This window comes from Tiliqua scincoides, chromosome 4 (genome assembly GCF_035046505.1).
Source record: "Tiliqua scincoides isolate rTilSci1 chromosome 4, rTilSci1.hap2, whole genome shotgun sequence".
Classification (NCBI taxonomy): domain Eukaryota; kingdom Metazoa; phylum Chordata; class Lepidosauria; order Squamata; family Scincidae; genus Tiliqua; species Tiliqua scincoides.
In genome coordinates this window covers 162,281,987-162,304,628 of record NC_089824.1, presented here as the reverse complement: position 1 = coordinate 162,304,628, position 22,642 = coordinate 162,281,987, and the positions used below count along the sequence as shown (strand labels likewise).

Sequence of the window (22,642 nt, the reverse complement as noted above, 5' to 3'; positions counted from 1 at the left end):
TGGGTTTCAGCCAGAGGTGGCACAAGTCTCAGGAGAGTAGAGTGGCTTGAAGCCACTCTGCACTGCTCGGGAAATGGGGTTTGGGATCTGGCATAATAATCGGATCCCAGCCCCAACTTCCACTCCCCACCCATCCCCAGGACTGCCCTCCGTTTGCTCTTCCCCTGCCCCAGAACACCTTCCTCCCTTCCTCCCACCCATCCCAGAGCCTTGCGTTGGCTGAGCTTGGCCGATGCAAGGCTCCCTCTGCATGTCTCCATGGAGGCTGGATGCTGGCTCGGTGTGCCAGCGCACCTCTGTGCGCTTGTGCAGCTTGCTTCCAAGGAGGTGCAAACATGCTTTACAACACGTTTGTGACCCTCATAAGCTGGCGCAAGGGACTTGCGCCAGCCTAACTCATAGTTAGGATTGCACCCTTAATTAACTGATAAAAGGCAGGTGATTTGATTAATCAACAAAGGGCGCAGTCCTAACCCCTTATGTCAGTGCTTTCCAGCACTGGCAAAGAGGTGCCAATGGGACAAGTGCTGCATCCTGCAGTTGGGTGTCACTCACGGGGGCCTCCTCAAAGGAAGGGAATATTTGTTCCCTTACCTCAGAGCTGCATTGCCCTTATGTCAGTGCTGGAGAGGACTGACATAAGGGGTTAGGATTGCGCCCTAAAACATCTTTTATTGGTTAGCATTAGCAGCCCTAGTCAAAACACATCCTTACAGAACAGCTGTGGCAGTGAACAGCATGAATGATGCTGCGCCAGCTCCAGTGAGCATAGCTTATCATGTACAGTATGTGTATGTAAGGACACAACCAGCTCTGACACATTTGTTCAAATTATGACAGAGAAACAGATGCAAAATTGTAACACCAGCACCAGACTGCAGCCCCTTTGAAGAGAATGTTGGAATAGATCAGTTGCCTTTAGCACTCAATCAGGCTTCTTTCCCAAAATTCCCTGAAAATGAAGATAGAACAGAACTTTGGAACATTCCAAAAAGCAAAGAGTAGAGTGGGCATTTACCTTGAACTGTGTAGAGCAATTTGCTGCAAACTGCTGGGTGAATCACAGGGCAAGGTAGTTGCTGTAGGTAGCATCTAAGCATATTGGCTAAGGTCTGCCCATCAAATTCATCCAATTCAACAGATGCCAGGTCTGCAAGAAGAAAAGAAAGCAAAGTTACCCCCAAACTCCCAAGTGTCCTTGTGGCTTGGGGTGGGAAGGAAATCAAGTTCTTCTTCTTGGACAAAATCTTTGCCAGTTTTGAAGGAACCTGGTTTTAGAATAAAGTTAGATTTAGAATAAATCTGTACACTGGAGAACAGGAGCAAGTAATCTATATACCAAACATCCAAGGGAGGCCTGCCCATGAAGTAGTCTGAAAGGCTTTCAAAGAGCATTGAACTGGGAGGGAATGGCAAACTGACAAGGGGCCCCACTGGAGGAAGAAGGTGGGGACCCTGCTGCCTCCTCATCCTCTCTGTCTGCCCAGCTGCTTAAGAAAGCAGCCAAATGGACTGGGAGAGCAAGATCCAGCCCCTGCTTCCTTTCTCTTCGGGCACAATCGTAACCAGGTCTACTCAGAAGTAAGCCCTATTTTGTTCAATGGGGCTTACTCTCAGGAAAGTGTGGTTAGGATTGCAGCCTTCCTTTCAGTTGCTTTCTGTGCTGTCTGATTCCTCTGCATCAGAGGAAGAAGGCTCCACTAAGAGCCTTGGGAAGGGGTGATCGTCCTCCCCTCTCCCTATCCACTCAGGTAGTGGGGTCAGCATACATGAATTTAGGGCAGTTCCAGAGCTTTGGCAGGGCCTGCAAATGCCCTACTTTCTGGATTAGCATTCAAGGTGAAAACATTGTTTCTGCACTGTGCTGGTTATACAGAACACCAAAGGATATGGAGGCCTTCCAGTACCCCCTGCCTTCTGCAAGATAATTCTAAAATAAAGACCATTCTGCATATACCACCAATTCATATAAGGTGACAAATTTTCTTCCAGCAAGTGCTCAATTTGTCTACTATGTAACATATAAACATATATAAAAACGTAGTTTTTGTAGTTTTTATCATGCTTTTGTGGCTATTTTGTGATGTTACTGATTGGTTTTATTACTATTTTTCATGTTCTTTGTATGGAAGTTGCCTCGAGTACCCCCATTTCAAAAGCGGAAAAATGCTGTACGAGTTCTATAACAGCAGACAGGCAGAGTTTCAAATACAATTGAAATAGAACTGAGGGAAAGACAAGTCACACAGTCAAATATAAATCACTGAAAAACTAAGAAAAATCAATTTTCAGTTAATTCATGGAAAAACTAGAGGATTACCATGTCTAATACAACATAATTCATCAAAGCCTGGAAAAGGCCTACTACTACTAGTACTACTACTTCATTCACAGAGAGAGAGCGAGCATTAATAACTGTATTTGCATATTTTATCTGAAAGCTTTACTTTGAAACATAATTTTGAGTTTTCAAAAAATGGGGATGGCACAGTCCAGCTGGGGTAACCAGTCTCCTGAGGCTCAGATCTTGAAGCTGAGGGGGTGTGCTCCAACAGCTCAAGTTGATGTCTTTCACAGTAGGGGGCAGATCCTGCAGGAACTTGGCTATTTTTTAAAAAAACCAAAATCCCAAGCTTCTCCTTCTAGATGATTTCCAGCATAGAATTATTATCCTTCTTTCCACATGTTTTCAAACGAATGAATTATACCTGCATTGGTGCCCACCTCTCAGACATTCTTTTCCACAGGGAAAATGTGTGGTTGCCCTGTGACAGCCTTTTTAGCCATTGCCTCAGACATTTGTTTTATGACTGGTTCCATTTAACTCTTTTCATGCACTCTGCAATTTTATAAGAGATGTGACCTTGCAGCTGTTTTTTTGTGTTTTTATTTTGGTATGATTTCTGGCACTTGGTTTTTTCCATATTTTTCTTTGCTGCTATTGTTCTTGCCACCATTTGTTTAATGATTTATTGCAGTGTCTCTCAAACTGTGAGTCAGGGCCCACTAGATGGGTCCTGAGCCAAGTCCAGGTGGGTCCGCATTCATTTCAAATATTTTATTTTTAACATGGCATGTGGCTAGACTGGGGGAAATGTTACAGATTTGTACTTTTAACAGGCTATTCTGTAAATGCTTTTAACAATGATAGTAAATGCAACTTACTCCTAGGTAAGTGTGGGTGGGATTGCAGCCTAGGATTGTTAAAAATGTCCCTGTCTGATGATGTCACTTCCAGTCATGACATCACTTCAGATGGGTCCCAACAGATTCTCATTCTAAAAAGTGGGTCCCAGTGCTAAACGTTTGAGAACCACTGATCCATTGTAATTTATTGCTGTTGGGAGGAATTTTTAATGTTCCATTATTAATAGCTGATTTCATTAGCTGTTATAATAGACAAAATGGGTTATTGTTGAATTTGTTTGATACATTAATTGATTTTAATTGTTTTAGTTACACTTTGACTTTTTATAGATTGTTAAGGGCACTGACTACAGCAGTGTAGAAAAGTGGTATACAAATTAAAAATAAAATAAAACATGAGAAAAGGGGGAAGGTTCAAACTTTAGAATAAGGAAAAAAGGCTGGGAGTGGGCCTTGTGGATTATAGCCTCCAATTTTGCCTTTGCTTGTCACCCTGTTATTTTACTCCTTCTTAAAGTTAAAACTCCAGATCTAGCAGAATTGATGCAGTTTGCAACCCTACTGATGTCAATGGAAGATACACTTATAGTTCAATCCTAGCATGTCTACTCAGAAGTAAGTTCCACTAAATTTGACAGGGCTTATCCCATGTATAGTATTACAGACTTAAAATCTGAATTGTTCCCAGAATGTTTTTGGCAAGGATTTATGTCGTTACAGAAGTAAAGGGATAGATAAGAAAATAATAGTGAAGGTGTGGAATGAACTTACTACTCGGTAAACAGGAAGGGTGTAGAAGGTCTGCACCCTGAAATCTTCTGACACTACTTGTTTGAACAACAACCATCTTATTTCCACAACTATGGGTGTTAAAATATGCCTTCTTAAAAAATGAAAGGTAAAGTAATGCAAACGTCATACCAGTTATCAGATTGTTTTAAATGCTAGCTCAAGGCAAAAAACTAGCATGAAGAATCACAGAAGACAAATAACCTCATTTTTTAAAATTGCCATCATGACATGTACAAATCTTCCCCTCTCCCCATAAAAAACAATTTTCAAAAAAAGATAATTTTCAAAATATAGTAGTTCTTAGTTTCAGGTGACTCATAATTTGATGGCAAATTATATTTAACCATCATTTGTATAAAACTGAAGAGGGTCAATTTTTTAATGTATAATTCACCACAGGAAGTCGAGGTGCCCATTTCCAAGATAACAAAAGTTATGAAAAGCAATTTTAGGGTCATATTTAAAAAAAGAGAATTACATCAACAAAGCTTGGTTCTTTTTCCTTAGAGAGGAACCTATAATTTGCCTAAAAATAAGAACTGACAATTAGAAATGGCAAGCAACCACAAACCATGGGGACACCTAATTATATTCCCTATGTCCTACATGTCACCCCTTAGAAAATAGGTGTGACACAAAACTCAACCTCAAGGCCGCAGGTTCCCTACAACAGCTTATGTGCCAAAGCAATTACATAGTGCACATAAAGGGAACCTTTTATTCCTTATGACCACTACAGATAGCTTTCTTCACAATCACCAAAAATATTTCAAAAGCATATTTTCATCATTGCCCAATATTCTTGTGAGGAATGTGACTTAGGCCCAAATCCTAACCAGCTTTCCAGCACTGGCATAGCTGTGCCAATGGGACGTGTGCTGCATCCTGCAGTTGGGTGGCACTCACAGAGGCCTCCTCAAAGGGAATGCTTGTTCCTTTACCTTGGAGCTGCATTGCCCTTATGTTGGTGCTGGAAAGTGGGTTAGGATTGCGCCCTTTCAGAGCAATTCTATGCCATGTCTACTCAAAAGCAAAGCCTAATAAACTCAATGGGATTGAACTCTAATAAATTCAATGTATAGAACTGCATTGGAACCCTATGCATATCTACTCAGTTGCAAGGCTTATTAATTGAATGGGACTTAAGGCCCGATCCAGTGTGGCCCATGCCAGCCCAGCACTGGGGTACAGTGTCACAAAGCATGCCTGTGACAGTCTAGGGGCTGGCTCAGTGCGACCCCGCACAAGTAAGTGCAAGCCTGATAAGTTTGGGCGAGTAGAGGCGTTCTGGGGTGAGGGGGGGTTGGGAGGAAGATGTGGTGAGGGGAGGAAGTGGGGCAAGAGGGGGGAGATGGCGGCAGGCTCTTCCGCCATTTCCTAACTTCCCTCCTGGCCCGCGAGACCCAACACGGGTCTCCTCGAATCTGCGAATCTGCTAAATAGCAGGTGCAGATCTGAGGAGACCATCAAGGCCATCTGTGGATTATAAGGGGTCAGGGGGCGTAAGCTCCCTTACCCTGAGTAGCTCTGGCACTACTTCCCAGCCCCATAGGATGCAGTGGCAGCCATTTTGGTGCCACTGCAGCCCTGGACGCAAGGAAGCATTGGATCGGGCTGTTTCTCAGGTATGTAACAGGTACGTATGCATGGAAATGTATGCATTTCCCAGGTATGTATGCATAGAAATTCAGCCTTGGCCTGATTGTTAAAGTTAGTTTAATTTGGCATAGCTGGTTTCCAAATTTTTAATAGTGCTTTAGTGGCAAAGGAAGCTAATGACATTGAAGTTCAATTTTGATTCCAGTTTGGGGTTAGCCTAAGCTGATGGGTATTTCTTATCTGTTGCTTAGACATCACAACATCCCTCTTCCCCCACTTTCCACTCACTGTTCAATCATGCTTGAGAGTCCTGTAATGCTCTAGGAATTTCCTGATTCCTGAAGGTCTACTCCATGGGGAGTGTCAAGTAGCCACTATATCTTTTCTTATTCTTCCTAATGGTTCCATAGAGTGCTTAGTTCAAATTACCCTTCATTTGCAGGAGGAAAGGAGATCTCAAATTAGCACAGTTTGCCTGACTGACTTTTCCCAAGCAGTTCCTCACACAGCCCTCTGAGGATCTGTAAGTCATCTATTGGCCCACATAACTTGGTGATTGTGTGTGTAGACACTTTTTTTCTGGCCCACTCTTGGAAGGCTTTTCTTATTAAAAGGTAGAACTCTGGTTTCCCTGGAGATTCAAATTTGCAGATCCAGCTTGAGTTGTGCAAATTGCCTTCCTTGTTCGTGCTTTTTTTGTTCTCTCTAACAACATTTCCTAGTATAATATTGTACTGTGAAAGTTTCACAAGCATTTATAAAAAGATACCACAAGAGACTTCAGTGTGGAACAAACTTTATTTAATATTGTAGAACTCTTAACTGCTAGCATAGCTGGTGGGCAGCCCAATCCTCAGCTGCCCAGGGCGCCCAGCCTTGGCGTCACCGAGAACAGCTGCCGCTGGATCCTGTGCGCCCTGGGCTACTGTGGGCAGCACCTCTGGAGAAGGGGACTTTCGTCCCCTTCCCCTGGGTAAGGTAAGCAGCCCTGCAATGGAACTACTCATAATTAAATGCGTTCGTTTAGGGCGCCGAGCCCTCCACGAACACCTTGGATCCAGTGAAGCGGAGCACCACAAACCCGCCTCCCTCCCTCCCCCCCGGCATGTCTCCTGCCCGCCCTCTCCCCACATCACGCTTCCCCCCACCCTCTCTCCGCCCCCCGCTAGCCTCCCCCTCCCTGGAATGCCTTCTCCCTGCCTCGCTTACTGTGCTGTGGCTCGGCGGTCCGTGAGACCGCCATGCTGCAGAGGCTGGGCGCCTGCCCCACACTAGCCCAGCGCTGTGGTGCTGGGCTAGCACAGGCGGTAGCCCGGTGGCAAGGCTCGCAAATGTGCCTTATGGCACGTTTGCAACAGGGCGCGGTGGCACAAAGCCACAGCACTGAGCGCTCTTACACAGCAGGTTTTGAGAGACTTAAGTTCAATTTGGACTTTGGAGTCATTTCTTAAATCCAGGTTACAGTGGTTTGGCCACATATCACATATGGATAGCCACTGCCTAGTGAAGCAAACGTATCTTGCAAAAGGTGTAGGAACAAGATCACGAGGGCGGCAAAAGAAAAGATGGCTAGACAACTTGATGGAGGACTTGAAATATGCAAATTATGATTTACAAATGGCAACCCAACAAAGCCTAATAAGCAGTGGGTGGGTCCATATCGTGGAGGGTGCTGCTACATTGTATCCAAGAGAACTTGAAATGGCATGATCTCTGGCAATTTGCACTAAGAGGAAGAAGTTTGAGAGACTTCGGGCACAATCCTAACCAACTTTCTAGCAGTGGCATAGCTGTGCCAGTGGGGCATGTGCTGCATCCTGCAGTTGGGGGGCAGTCGCGGAGGCCTCCTCAAGGTAAGGCAATGTTTGTTCCCTTACCTCAGAGTTGCATTTTCCTTATGTCAGTGGTGGAAAATTGGTTGGGATTGCGGCCTTCTTTTAAGAAGATCATTTCAAGTCATGTAGTCATAAAGAAAGGAACTACTTTATTGACAGTAATTTCATACTTGGGGGGGGAGCGGTCCTACTGTCTTGTTTGCAATCTAGCTGGAAAAGGGATTCCGGATAGGAAAGATAGCCTGAGATTAACAATCTGTATACTAAAATGAGCTTTACTGGAAAAGGGGAAAAATAATCACATCCAACCTGGCTAGCTTGTTAGCTATATTATCCCCTTCAGGTGCAGGATACTTGTGCAGTGCTGTTGCACTTTTCTCTACTTCCAACACCGCTTCTCAACAACAAGTGCCCAAATCCACAAGATTTATCCTCTGTTGTAGATCTTAATGACAGTCTCTGGCGTGAGAGCACCATCAAACATATCCTCAATTGGACAAGACTTCACCTTAACAAGCCCTTTTACTTGCATGACTCTCAATAGGTGGTACTTCACAGCAATATGCTTAGTACCCAAGTTGACTTTCTCTGTCAGCAAGAGCCTTATGAAGCTTTGCTTTCCATTTTGGAATTGTATAACTACAATGGGTCTCAAAATGGCTGATACCCTAGTTTCAGTTCTTTGCTGGTGTTCCCCAGAATTACTTCTCCCCATGTACCGACATGAAACACTGATTCCTACTATCATTGCAGCTGGGTAAAATGGAATTTGGTGGCTGGTCTTTAATATCCTGGGCAGAGCTTTTAAAAACTGGTATTGAAAAATGGACTTTTAACATCTGTGGGCACAATCCTAACCCACTTTCCAGCACCGACATAAGGGCAATGCAGCTCCAAGGCAAGGGAACCAACATTCCCTTACATTGAGGAGGCCTCTGTGAGTGCCCCCCCCCCAGCTGCAGGATAAAGCACACGTTCCATTGGCACTGCTATGCCAGTGCTGGAAAGTTGGTTAGGATTTGGGCCTGCAACTACAGAAGTATGAGCTTTGCCTCTTTTTACTGTCAGGGAACAAAGTTTCTTTCTTACCTAGATTTTTTAATTTCCTACTTTCATTTTTGTTTGCATGCCATGTGATATTGATCCCTAAAAATAAACCCATTTTTCTATTCTACTGCATTCCCATGCCTATGGATTTAAGTCCACTATGCCTACTTACATTTAAATGCTCTATTATGCTATGAAGTTGGCAACCAAATACCTTTTGGGTTTATATATGAGAATTGAAGCGCCTCCAAATGCCTACAAGGCAGTTAGACAAGTAATAAATTTTTAAATACGATGCCAGGATACCTGGGCTCCCATTCAAAGCCCCTTTACTACAAGAATGCCAAGAAAGGAGATGAGAGTTTTAGATAAGGCTATATTCTAGGCAAGCATCTCAGTTGCTAATCATTAATTACGTCACAAAGAATATACCATAGATGCCGGTGAAACATGCACAGTACAATATTTTACACAGCAGCCACAACAGGAAAGAAGGGGGAGGTAATGCATTTTCCTAGGAACAGTGTTATTCTTTGAGTGCTCAGAAAATGAGAGGTGACAGGCATATTGCAAATGGGAAACAAATCTTGCAACTACAAGCATTGTGCAAAAAGTTGATTTTGCAGGAAGACCCTGAGGAACACACAGGATTCATTTTGTCCTTCTCCAAAATGCAGCCATCAATGGGTCAGGGCAAAGCAACCCCATTCAAATACAAAACAACAGCATAAGAAACAGTGTGCTGAACCAAAGGTCTCAGCCCAATCCTATCCAATTTTCCACTGCTGGTGCAGTTGTGCCCGTGGGGTGTGCGCTGCATCCTATGGTGGAGGAGCAGTCCATGGAGCCTTCTTAAGGTATGGGAACATGTTCCCTTACCAAGGGGCTGCATTGTGGCTACACCGGAGCTAGAAGATTGGATAGGATTAGGCCCTTAGTCTTCTGTATCTAGGGCTAATTCAAAATTTGTATCTTGCTCAGAGGCTAGCTGTGTATGTCTTGGTTTCTACCTCTTCTACAGCAACGCTTTATACTATAAAGCGGTTTCCAATAGCAAAAAATATTGAGATGGGGAAACATTCTGATCTCAGCTGGGAGAAGAAAACCTAATTCACACCCCTTCAGAAACTTTGATAGACTGTGGGCAGATTCAAATGAACAGCTGCCCACTAATGATAATTGTTCATGTGAATGCATCAACACGTCCCTACAGTTAAGTTGCGAGATTACCTCTCACCCCTGGCTCATCAGAAATTTCAGTTGAATGCCAAGAGAGAGGAAAAGGCCGTTTCCCCAATTAGAAGTGACATTTCTGAACATTCATACGAATCACAACCACGTGGTAACTGCAACACTCAACTGCTCAGTTTGAATCTGCTCTCAAAGATACAGGAAGCTGATCCTAACTAGCACTCTGTCAGTCACTAAATATATGTCAAGTAGCAGTAGTCATGGCAACCTTAACTAAAGCTGAAGATGGGAGACAGCAAAATAACCTATGATAGGACTGTAAGTAGTCTTTGGCTCTTAGGCAAGCAAGAGAAACCTTCAAAAAACATCAAAGTCAACACTCCTACACACACGCATGTACACACACAACCCCACAAATTTTTCTTCAAACTACCATTCTGGTTCTTCTGCCAAGCGCAGAATGTATGCACAGTGTCTCTATTTTGTTGTTTTGTACAGCTCCCAGACTCCTCTATGTTTCTTCTGGGAAAATAGCACAAACAGCCACACCACTTACTCTGTGCCATACTTGGCTAAGGCAGACCAGTATCCCCGACATTATTCTACTACCAGCTTTCTCACAGGCCTTCAAGTGTAAACCTGCCAAGGCTTGTTGTTTTCCCAATGGCATTGCAATGAGGTTCGTGGTCACTCTTGTGGTAACCCTTGACTATGAGATAGTGTCTCCAACTGCTGGGTTAGAGGTTTTATTTCTGGAGATTCAATGTAGGTTTTTTAGAATTCTCCTTCTTTTTGTTCAGCAGGCTATACACTGCCATGCACTGAACTGAAAAACTGTGCAAGCATTTGGAAATAAGCAACCTGCTGCGTTTTCTCTTCAGTGCCAATACTTTTAACCAGCTGCTTTTCAGAATAAAATGCTCAGGTTGTTGTCCAAATTCTGCTTTGGCTGCCCTCAGAGAACTTGAGCAAAGGAGTTCGATTCAGAGTCAGACTACTCCATTTACAGGACAGTAGGATTGTGCTGTCCTCTGCCTTCTTTGAACCCCAGCGTTTTCTCATACTTTCCGTGCAAGCGAGCCAGCTTGTTACAGTACGACTAGACAGTTAGATGCCCTTCTTACCAATAGTAAGAGCCATTGAACTCCCTTCACTCACCTTCCATCACAAGTAATTTTAGGCTGGGGAAGAGGAAAGGTGATGCAGAATTACAACCTCTGGTTCTTAAAAACCTCTTTAGAGTTTTGTTTTCCAATGTCCATTCTCCTTTAGAAGATATGCCTGGGAACTGAAACTAACCTGCAGCATATGATCAGAATACATTGTCTGCTTTTTCCTGTTGGTTAAGATAACTCTCCTGAGGTCCTCTTCCACGTCTAACCAACATCTAAACTGTGCTTGGTTGGAATGAGGGAACAGGGCTTTCTCTGTGGCCAAACCCTAAGTTCGGAACTCCCTAACAAAAGAAGCGTGCCTTTTATTATTTGCCTTAATATAATAATATACAGTATTTATATACCGCCTTTCTTGGTCTTTATTCAAGACTTTATTCAAGGCGGTTTACATAGGCAGGCTTATTAAATCCACGCAGGGATTTTTACAAATTGAAAGAAGGTTCTTTCTTTCAAGAACCACTACATTCAAGGTGTTACACTCCGATCTGGTTTAACATTCTGGCCTCCATCCTCCCACGCTCCGAGCAGATGGAACAGCTCAGCTGCAGCTTGCCAGCTGCTTCAAGGTCGCATGGTGCCGGTGGCCTCGAACTGGCAACCTTGTGGATGTTAATCTTCAGGCAAATGGAGGCTCTACCCTCTAGACCAGACCTCCTGCCCGGATTTCCTGCCTGGTCTCCTCCTCCTGACCAGATTTGCCTTCCGCTGTCAGATGAAGACTTTCAACTTTGTAGCTGTTAAAGCAGGCTTTAAAATCTGTTGAGTATTATTCCCCACCAGTGACATTTTAATGGCTGTTCTGTTTCATTTTCTCTATTGTCTCTGCTCTTGTTAATTAATGCTATTGTTTCAGAGGTTGCTGTTTTTATTGTTCATTTAGGTTAGTATCATCAACATCAGCAGGCAGTGACTCTCTAGGGCAGCCATTTTCAACCACTGTGCCATGGCACATTGGTGTGCCACAAGTGGTCCACAGGTATACCACAGGAATTTGGGGGAAGGTCATTTATTAATAGGGCCAATGGGAGATGTGAGCCCCCACTGGCAGCATGGTGTGTCTTATCAATTTTCAAAAACCTGGCAGTGTGCCTTGGCCATTTTAGTGCCTTGTCACTGTGCCATGAGATGAAAAAGTTTGAAAATCATTGCTCTACGGTTTCAAACAGGAATTTTCCCCCACCCTACTTGGAGATGGAATCTGGGACTTCCTATATGCACAGGAAGTGCTCTACCACTCAGCTATGGTTCCATCCCCAACATGAGATGGCTCTTAATTAAGAACATAAGAAGAGCCCTGCTGGATGAGGCCAAAGGCCCATCTAGTCAAGCTTCCTGAATCTCACAGTGGCCCACCAAATGCTTCAGGGAGCACACAAGACAACAAACACGACCTGCGTCATGGTGCCCTCCCCTGCATCTGGCAATCAGAGGCAGCCTGCCTCTAAAACCAAGAGCAGGCTTGGTTACGCATAGCACATAGCATAGCATACCCGCTATGACTTATAACTCGTAATGAACTTTTCCTCCTGAAATTTGTCCAATCCCCTCTTAAAGGCATCTAGGCGAGATGCCATCACTACTTCCTGTGGCAAAGAGTTCCACAGACTAATTACATGCTGGATAAAGAAATATTTTCTTCTGTCTAACTCTCCCAACTTTAATGGCTATCCCCTGGTTCTGTCCCCTCTAATGCCTGATTTTCATTTCTCTCTGCAAAAATTTCTGTTGATTATTCAAAGGTTGGCTCCCATTCTGCCTTGGGTAGGCCTCTGTGACAGTCTCCCCATCACAGGATGCAGTGCACACCCCACTGGCATGGCTGCACTGGAAAACTGGATAGGATTGGGCTCTGTGTGGGCTACCTGATGGTTAGACAAACAAGGCTTATTCAGAGACAGATCTCCAGATGATGGCTTTCTTCTCTTCCTAACTTGTTAGGCAGAGAGTATTTTTTATTCAATTCAGTCTTCAACAAAAAATTATCTTCATACCCTCCCTTCTGCCCCAGCAATCCATCAGCCCAAATTAAATTATTCTCATCACTTCATCCCAGTCTCACCCAGTGCCAGCCACCACTATGAAACATTGGTGGTGCAGGAAGTCAGCAAAGATCTTGACTGGATACGGAATATACATATTTCCAAATATTGTAAATAATTTGTTTGAAGAAACAAACAATGGCAGTAGTTGTCAACTTGTGCCCCTTTTGGTGTATATTTAAAAACAACAACAACAACAAACCAAGAGCTCAGTGTAGACAGAAAAGCATCTCTGAGTCCCATTGACTTTATGCAAAGGGTTGAAGAGATGAATATGTTCGCTTAGTTCCATTCCACTGAAACAAACAGGATATAAAGGTGCTTATGTCTGGCTGCATTGCATCTGAAATGTTTAACAAACCCAAGGCTGTACAACACATGCTGACTCAGAAAAAAGCCCAATCAGCAGCTCGATCCTATATTTCCCACCACCTGGAGGAACAGCGGCACCAAAATGTGACTGCTGTATCCTGCGGGCACTGGATAGCTGCCTGAGGTCTCCTCAGGGACCCCCCAATTCCCCAGGCCCTGGAAATGGGCTTCTCATGTTTGTGGTGGGTATTTTGCTAGTGCAGACAACAGAACCTCCATATTGGGCTTTTCAGCCCAACACGTACAATACGGCAGAGCAGGACTCTGTAGGTTCCATCCTCTCCTAGGTTGGTTCCTGTCCCTGCCCTACTCTCCACCACACACTGGAAAGCTTCCTCTCTCCCTAAAAGCCTGCACCACCACCTTGCTCCAAGCGACAGCCATCTGGTGCTGGGCCCAGCACTGACTGGAGTTCAGCACTGGCACTGAGCTTGAACAAGATTGGATCCTAAGTTACTTTCAGAGAAGTGAGAATAGGATTGCAGCCTAAGACTGCAATGTCTCAAGGACCATCATCCATGATGTGGCAGCAAATTCAGGCTTCTTGTCATGTGATTTGTGCAACAGGGAGCTACAACCAATCCTGACTCCCTGGCACATAGAGCTCTGGAACTTTCAAATGGTTGAAAACACACATTCAATGCATGTATGTGTTATTTCTTTACATCTTACAAGTATACATACTTTAAAATGTAACACTTAAGGACTGTCTCGTAGAAGATCCAAGTGCTACTGGCTCACTGTTCCTGTCGCCTGTTTCAGAATACAGTACCAGTGCTGTACAGAAACTCTGGAGAACAGATGCCACAGCTCTACAGTATCCCTTACATTCACTCTGGCAACTCCACACAGGTCCCTGATAGCGTTCAGAACAGTGCACTCCCTGTTGGTCTAAATAACAGCTATCCGATTTAAATATTTGAGTTAGAGTCTTTCTCTTCTTTTTCCTTTAGCCCAAAAATGAGAAAACAAGACCTATTATTTTTCTAATCCCCTTACTTGAACATGCCTCTTGTGGGGGGAGGGGAGGGGTATCTTTAATTATGGGATCTCTATTTTTCTTTGTCTCTGGACAAGAGTGGGAGGAGGAAGAAATGTTGCCTCTCTTTGCTCTGCACAGTAATTTTGACCAGGTCTCTTGATGTGGAAATAATGGGTGGCAATTATTTATCTTCCTCCCCTGGGTAGTAGTTTTGTATATAATTTCCCATTTTCTCCTCTGAATTTACACTTGCAATAATTACCATAGAAAGTCTGAAACAACTGTGAATCAGTGATCATCAAGTTACGAGCCATGCGACTTAACAAAGCCAAATAATCTCTCAACATCTCATCAGAGAATATCATCAACACGACAGACTTCTGTTTTCCTTACAGTCTCTTTTCAGCCCCTTCCAAGAGTATTATTGGGTGCACAAAAAAAGATCAAGAAGGCCTGCCTATTAGGTGTAATGATGCAGAATGGAATGTCAGATTCATTTCACTGCATTAAAAAAAAAAGTTGGCCCATGGTAGCCAAGGTCCATAAAGAGAACAAAAAAACCTTGATACTTCTGTGTTGGCAGCTTTTTTACCACTGTTGCCTCATTTCTAGATCAGAAGGTCCTCAGCTTCATTCCCCAAACAGCATATGCCATGTTTTATGATGCGTATATACCTGAACACTTTTCAGAAGCTAGTCCTTAACAGGGACACACTTATCTATTAGCATAAATGGCATTCCTTGTGGGAAAACAAGAGAGAATGATAAAACCTCTTCTCGGGCTTAAAAGTGCAAGATCATTAAGGGAAAGCAATTCCTTCCTTGATGAAAATGGGAAAATGTCCCATATGTGAACATGGGAAACTCAGGGACTGCTCTGTTCTAACAGTTTTTGTATCATGCCTCCTACTTCAAAATGGCCATTTTGAATAAGAGTTCAGTCACCTTCTGCCAGAGGCTCCAGTGTAAATCAAAGTTAAACAATTGGCAAACCTCCTGCCCATAGCTCACTCTTCTAGGCATAAGCTACTCTCAAAGCTTTGCTACTGTAGGAGGCCACATCCCTCCATTCTATCCCCCCAAAATATGAACCTGTCTTTAATGATGATGCATGACATCTCTCCATACTGAATGTCTCCTTTGGAAAGGAGTGGTGCAATCCCAGAAAGCCCTAACAAGGCATTTTTAAATGGTCATGAATGTCAAAATAAAGTGAACCCATTCTTTTATGATCCTCAAGAAGCCAGGGATCCCTAATGATTTTCAGCTTCCATGTTTTTCAGTTAGTGCAGTGCTATTCAAACTGGGGCATTGCGACGCCCCAACCTGAGGACCCTGGTCTCTGTCCCCTTAAGGGGTGGGGGCAGCCTAGAGGCGGGGGGAAGGTAGCAGCACGATCCCTAGGATCACACCGCTCAGGGGGCTGCAGGGACTTGGGTGCACTTACCTAAGCCTCCTGTAGCCTCCCAGGGGTGCGGGGAGCCCGGTGCGACTTCTGGCAGGGCTCCCCGAAGCAAGGAAAGTGAATGCGGAGCGATCACGCCTTCCCCCTGCCCCCGCTGCCTCCTCCCCCTGCCCCTGAAAAGACTTACTGGCTCTCAAACCCTCCCAGAGAGTTTGAGAACCACTGAGTTAGTGAATAAGATCGAAATGGACCACATGAGCTACAAGAGCCAGTACTAACAGGATCCCTGCTAAATTAGACCAAAAGTTCATTTAGTCCTGTTTCCCACAGTGGCCAAGCAGACACCTCCTGGGAGAACACGAGCAAGGCATGCAAGGAAATAAAGGTATAATCTACGGTATTATCCACAAATTTTTCACCCATGGTTTTATCTCAACACGATGAGAAGGGCCCTTTAAATTAAAAGAAAAAAAGTTGTTTAAATATATCCTTGTTAATGGGGGAGAGGGAAGCTGGCAGACAATCCATCAATCATTCTCTCTCTACGCACTGTTGAAGGTGAAGCTTCACTCTAGGTGAAGCTGTTCTAGCTTCACTCCGAGGCAAGTGACCCCTCCCTTCCCCCTGAGCACATGAAAGAATGCTAAGTGGAAGTGATTATCACCTCCTCCATTCTTTCCCCCTGCCAGAAAGGCTCCCAGTGAAAGCTGCCTTGAAATGAAGTCTTTCTAAGCACCTGAAGAGAGACTGATTGGCCTGATGCCTCTGTTGTAGAAAAAGAAAGAGGCCTGCATTGTCAAAAGGCTGACACACCCTACTTGTTATTAACAGGAATATGAAGCTTATCACAAAATAAGCTTCCCTGTCTTAGTAAGAAAGCAACACAACATGGACCTAATGCCCAGGCAGCTCCAACTGCAGGCTCCCTAAACTATGTCCTCCTGCCTTGGAATGAACCACTCCAGGCTGAAGGAAAATGGCTGAAAGAGTTGCATTTTCTTCTTACCCGCTCACCCAGCCTTGGTAGCCTTGGTTGAACTTTGACTGCTTTTGGTTCAGTTCTATCTCTTTGCCTGGGCAACCACCAGATTCTGGCCCTGAACTGGGGCTGTCCAGGGGCTTATAAGTACCTGCACCCTAGCTTTCCTAACTTCCCCATTCTTTGCCAGTCTGCCTGTTCTCCCAGTAGAGCTTTCAACTTTACCGGTAGTTACCAGCTTACAGTGTGCCTTTTTAATAGCAGCTTGATGTGCAGTCATTAATAGCTAATTTGCATTTTCTCCATGCTGTGAAATGCATCACCTGCTGACTTTTATACAACTAACCTCTTTTACAGGTACAGGAACAGGCTAGGTTGAATTTTTGCCCATCAGTTGGCAACCTCTCCTTGCAGTTCTATCAGGTTCTGCCACTGCTGTCTCTTCTGAGCTTTCTTTCTATTCCATTAGGATCCCCTTCTACAGCACACATACCACTGTTTGCCCACACAACAGGCTCGCTGAGCAGCTGGGCAGGTTGCTTTTCATATGGATCACAATCATGCATTCAAAGCTGACATGTACAACTTGTATATCTGCTGGTACTGTTCAGATGTAGGCTCTATAGTTGATCTGCTACTACAATTCTGTTTCCCCACCTCCTTATTCATATAATCTGATTGTTGATATACGCCATGCCCTGCCTTCTTCCCAAAAAATAAGAGGTACATTTCCAATATGGACTTTTGTTTAAAAATATATAGTTTAAAAATATCAGTTCTTCAGGATGAATCAGTGCATCCACCGGGCCCTTCAGAAGACTGATGCTGGTTTACGTCCTATAATCCCAGTTGGGTAAAATGATTTAGCTTTTCTCATGTTTGTGCAAATATGTAACTTCCTGCAGCCTTCACTATCTTATATGCATTCAAAAAATTATTATTATTATTATTATTATTATTATTATTATTATTATTATTATTATTATTATTATTATTATTATTATTATTTATATTCCGCTTTGCAATGAAAAGTTCACAAAGCGGTTTACAGAGAAAAATCCAGTGCTTTGCACCTAAAATAATAAATGTATCTTTGGAACATGCTTCCATATTTATCTTTGCATAATTTTTCCTGCTTCTTTTAAAAAGAGGTAGCAGATGAGAGGGTGGAAGATGTTTAATTTTTCCCACTATTTGCAAGTATCCTTACTTTCGTCCTTCTAGAAGGCAAGAATGAGGCAAATCCTTTTGCCAGCTGTGAGCCCAATCCTGTACTCCGCGGAATGGCTTCGTGCTGCTGAGCACTGTCACAAACGTGCCGTAAGGCACGTTTGTGAGCCTCTCTGCTGGGCTCCCGCCCGTGCACATTGTGTTCTCCCAGCTTCCACAGCTCAGCGGTCTCTCAGAGACCCTCCCGCACAGGATCCTCCGGCACAGGATCCTCCCGTGCAGGATCCAGCGGCAGCAGTTCTCGGTGCTGCTGAGCCTGGGTGCCCCGGGCAGCTCAGGATTGGGCTGCCCGTTGCTAGAAGACTGGGAAAACAGCAAAGAAAAAAAAAAGAGACCTGCCTTCCGTGAGGCAGTTCAAAGTGTCTGACTAGCACAGTATCTTTCCCTTTGGAAGTTTAAGCTGTCATTTGGCTCAAGCACAAGGAGAGGAATGCTGCAAAATTTCCAGACTTAGCTACAAGAAGTCCTGGTCTGGCACATCAAACCTTTCTGTTCTTAACTAGTTACAGAGTACAATTTAGTCTGGATTATGTAAATTTCCAAACTAGCCATGCTTGGAGCCTGAAAGTCTTTACTTCAATATAGGAGATTAGACCAAAACTGTTTTAATGGTAGTGTTTTATTTGGGTTGTTTGTATTGTATTTTGTAGCTTGTACAGTACTTTGTGAAGACTTTAGTCTAAAACAGGGGTCTCTAAACACTGGCCCGGGGGCCAGATGCAGCCTGCAGCAAGCCTCTTTCCGGCCCGCGGCCAACCTCTTGTCCCCTGAAAGCCTCTGGCCCACTCAACTGAACATGACCAGAACTGTGCTCTGATTGTGTCTGGAGGGTTTTCTGAGGGCAAGAGAGGTTGAATGAATGAGCCCATTCATTCATTTATTCACTCACCTAAGTTCAATCTCTAATTTATTTTAAATTTTATATTTAAATTTTTTTCCGGCCCTCCACACCACACCAGATATTTGATGCGGCCCTCTGGCCAAAAAGTTTGGAGACCCCTGGTCTAAAAGGCGGGATGTAAATCTCAGAAAGAATTTTAGGGAGACAGCAAGAGTAATTCAGCCTTTACAGGTTTATTGATCACAAACTTGATTGCTAACTCAGCTAGTGGTGATCATTCTTGCCCTCCCTGACCTGGATCTTCAGAGAGACCAGTGAATGAAAATGTATTGAGTGGGTCCACATGGATCCACAGAATATGTGGGTAGATTGAAGTCCCAGATGTAACAATTACATGAATGTCAAAATCACCTGAAAATGGGATTGCTTCCTGCAAAGAATGGAAGCAGGGTGTCACTTCAAATTGGTAATACAACAATAGTGGAAGGCAGTGGTGTCACTAGGATTTGCATCACCCGATGTGGGAGGCCTGTGCATCACCCCATGTAGTGGGCGGGGCAATGCCCCAGGTGGGCGTGGTGATGTACCATCACCCTGCCCCCACCGGGTTTTTGGCTGTACTTTTTGTTATAACACAGATATTTCAATGTGGTTTGTTTCATTGCATTCTGCATGAAATTACGCATTGATTGATATATAACATGATGGTCTTATTCCTCCAAATTCTGATTTTAGTGATTTTGAAAACTTGTAGAGTCTCACACACACACACACACACCCGTATCAACTTACTAACACCTTATTGCAGCAGTTCTCAAACTTTTAGCACAGGGACCCACTTTTCAGAATGACAATCTGTCCAGGATCCTTTGGAAGTGATGTCATGGCCAGAAGTGACATCATCAGGCAAATTAAAATAAATAATTATAAGTTAATTAAAATAAAAGAATTAAATCAGGGGGAGCCAGTCCTGTTCCACCAAGTGAATCTACTCTGAAGTAAGTCCCATAGTGGTCAATGGGGCTTACTCTCAGGAAAGTGTGGGTAGGATTGCAGCCTGTGAGCCCAAGCCTATGCATGTCTACTCTGAAGTAAGTTCCATAGTGGTCAATAGGGCTTACTCTCAGGAAAGTGTGGGTAGAATTGCAGCCTATGAGCAAAATCCTATGCATGTCTACTCTGAAGTAAGTCCCATACTGGTGGAGTTTACTCTGTAGTCTGCCTGCAATAACAACCCCCCAGAAAGAATCAGTGAGCTCTTCAGCCCTCCCAGTGCCCAGTTTAAAGTTCTTCTATTTCAGGCACATCAGAATAAAGACCCACCTGGCTTCACAAGTGCAAAATGGAAAACTTTTCCCTTACCATTCAAGCGTCTTTTTTGTTCTTTTTAGAGGGGGGGAGGCTGCCTTCCGGAGCAGCTCCATCGGATTGGGACCCTTCTGGTGTCCTCACATTCCCCTTTGCCTGGCATGACCACCAGCCAGGGCATGCCTGCCTACTCACGAGTAAACGCAACTGTGAGGTTGCTTTGCTTTCCATAGGGCTCCATAGACTGGGAGGGAGGCAGCTGGGAGAGAGGAACCTCCTTCTCTGGTGTTTTTGGGGGATGCATTCATTGGATCAGGACCATTCTGATGTCCTTGGAGCCTCTCAGCCTGCCTCGACTAAGGCAAGTCCGCCTACTCGTGAGTAAACGTGACCATGTGGCTTCGTTTCGGGCTCAGACAAGCAGCTGGGAGGGGGGAACTTCTCCGGGTGCTTTTGGGGGGCTGCATTCATTGGATTGGGACCATTCAGGTATTGTTGGATTCCTTTCAGCCTGCCCTTTCTGACGGACTAAGGCAAGTACGCCTACTCGCAAGTAAATGCGCAATACGGCTCACTTTCACTTTCCATAGGTCTCCATGCATTTTTTCCTTCTAGTTTTTTGGCCATAACCTTTGAACGAAAGGAGCTATTTCAATTCTGTTTTTTGCACTGCACTCCGCTGGCCATTCCGCATCCAACGGTTTATGGCATGATGCAGTAGCTCCTAACCCTGCGATGCTGCGATGGAGGCCCCAGGGCACGTCCCCCCGGGCATGTCACCTGGTGTGGCCCTCACCCCCAGCACCCCCCTAGCGACGCCAGTGGGAAGGAATATTCAGTAACACACTTTGCATTAATGAGACACATACAAAAGTTGAGTGGGGGGGGGTCAAGGAATAGCTCACATCATTCTCATCAACTGTTAAGACTCATATGCTGAAAATCATAAGACTAGAATGATATTCTGGTGTCTTCCAGTCTGTCCCTAGCCAATAGGGGAATGAACTTTCTGCAGTTTGGATTCGCTTAGATCTCAAGCCATGTACACCCGAGTTGGCCCAGACCAGATGGGCAAATGGACAGCATGGATCATCTCTTCCCAGGAGATCTCGATCCAGTCACTGGCTCTATGGTTGTGTTTGGCAGCAGTCAGTGGTGTGCTGAAAGTAGAAAACAAAGGTCAGCATTCAAGCTGTGCCAGCAAGGATGACCAGTGAAGTCATATTGGTACAAAAAGTGTTTTGTTCTGCTGGCCTCTGTACTGGTGTGACTCTGAGATCGGGTGACCTGACGGTGCCCTGGATTCAGTGTTGCTAGGACTAGACTTAGAGAGACTACATGAGTCAAGCTTTCATCTGCATCTAAATTGACATCTAGGCTCAGAAATCAGAATAAAGAATAAACCTCGTGAGATCATTCTTCAGTGCAAAGGGCCTTTGTGGCTTGTTCTCTGCTCTCCTTTCTCTGAAGGCCTTTAGGTAACATGACTGTATACTTCATTCAACAGGGATCTTACAGGCCACTTCTCTTAATTCTGGTCATGGGTCACTCAGTAGGTCATTGTCTACCACAGCGGTTTTCAAACTCTCTAGGAGAGTTTGCACCGCTGTAAGTTCTTGTGGGGGCGGGGGGGGAGGCAGCAGGGGCGGGGGGAGGTAGCGATGCTATCCCCAGGATTGTGCCACTCAGGAGGGCTGCAGGGACTGGGATGCACTTACCAGTCCCTGCAGCAGCCATCCTGGGTGCGAGGAGCCCTATATGAGCATCTGCAGGGCTCACCAGTTAGAAGTGAGAGTGGAACAATCGTGCTCCACTTCTGGTTTTGTGGAAGTGGAGTGCAATCGCATCCCAGTCCCTGCAGACCTCCTGAGTGGCATGATCCTGGGGATCACATCGCTGTCTCCCCCCTGCCCCCGTCACAACGCCCCAGTCTGAAAACCACTGGTCTTCCAGCATTCAGCTACACTTATTATGGAAGCTCTTCCTTTTTTGAGAAGTCTTCAAGAAAACTGCAGTGCTAGCTGCAGGTCTCAAGACAGTCAGTCTAATATTAACATCCAACAGCAGGACTGGATTTAGAATTCATTTGAATGAAAGGCTTTGCAAAAATCATAATTCAGTGTGGTGGAACAAGAAATGAATGGAGGCAGGACTTCCTGAGTGGATCACCTCCTGTCCAATGGCATTTCCCCCTTTTGACTATTAACCTTTCAAAGCCATGGCTATTTATTTCTGAAGCGACTTTTAATCCCAGCTGCTACCTGGGTTCAAATAGCCTCATAGAAGCAGATAGTTCAGAGACATTCAAAGAGAAGGACCTTTTGTCTACTGGGATCTTCAGAAGTAGGGGCAAGGGCTGATACTCCATCAGCCTAAGAAATGCCATGGCTAATAAGACAGCTAACACCTCCAGACTGCAGCACTAACCAATCCAGCTAAGTACAGCGTGGGTGGATGATTCCAGGTCACATGTGGGTGGCAGAGAGCATGAAAGCAAGTTCCACTCTATTTCTGATGGTTCCAGGAAGGAATTTTTCTGGAGCCACAGCAAAGCTTGGCCTGGCCCCTTCTGCCCCCTGCATAGCAACCTAATCCTCAGGCAAGGATGGGGGAGGATGGGGAATGGTAAGATGGTTCTTCCTTATCAGCCGAGAGTTCACCACTGGGTCCTGGCTTTAATGAGGATTGACTAGATGGGGT

At 44.6% G+C, this 22,642-nt stretch overlaps 1 protein-coding gene across 1 annotated transcript in view; it reads right to left on the bottom strand.

Moving 5' to 3' along the window:
• PIK3R3 (phosphoinositide-3-kinase regulatory subunit 3) overlaps positions 1 to 22,642 on the bottom strand; it is a 316,724-nt gene that overhangs the window by 214,747 nt on the left and 79,335 nt on the right. Inside the window, exon 4 of the mRNA XM_066622779.1 lies at positions 1,019 to 1,150. Coding sequence (XP_066478876.1) covers positions 1,019 to 1,150 — 132 coding nt within the window. The remainder of the gene's footprint in view (positions 1 to 1,018; positions 1,151 to 22,642) is intronic.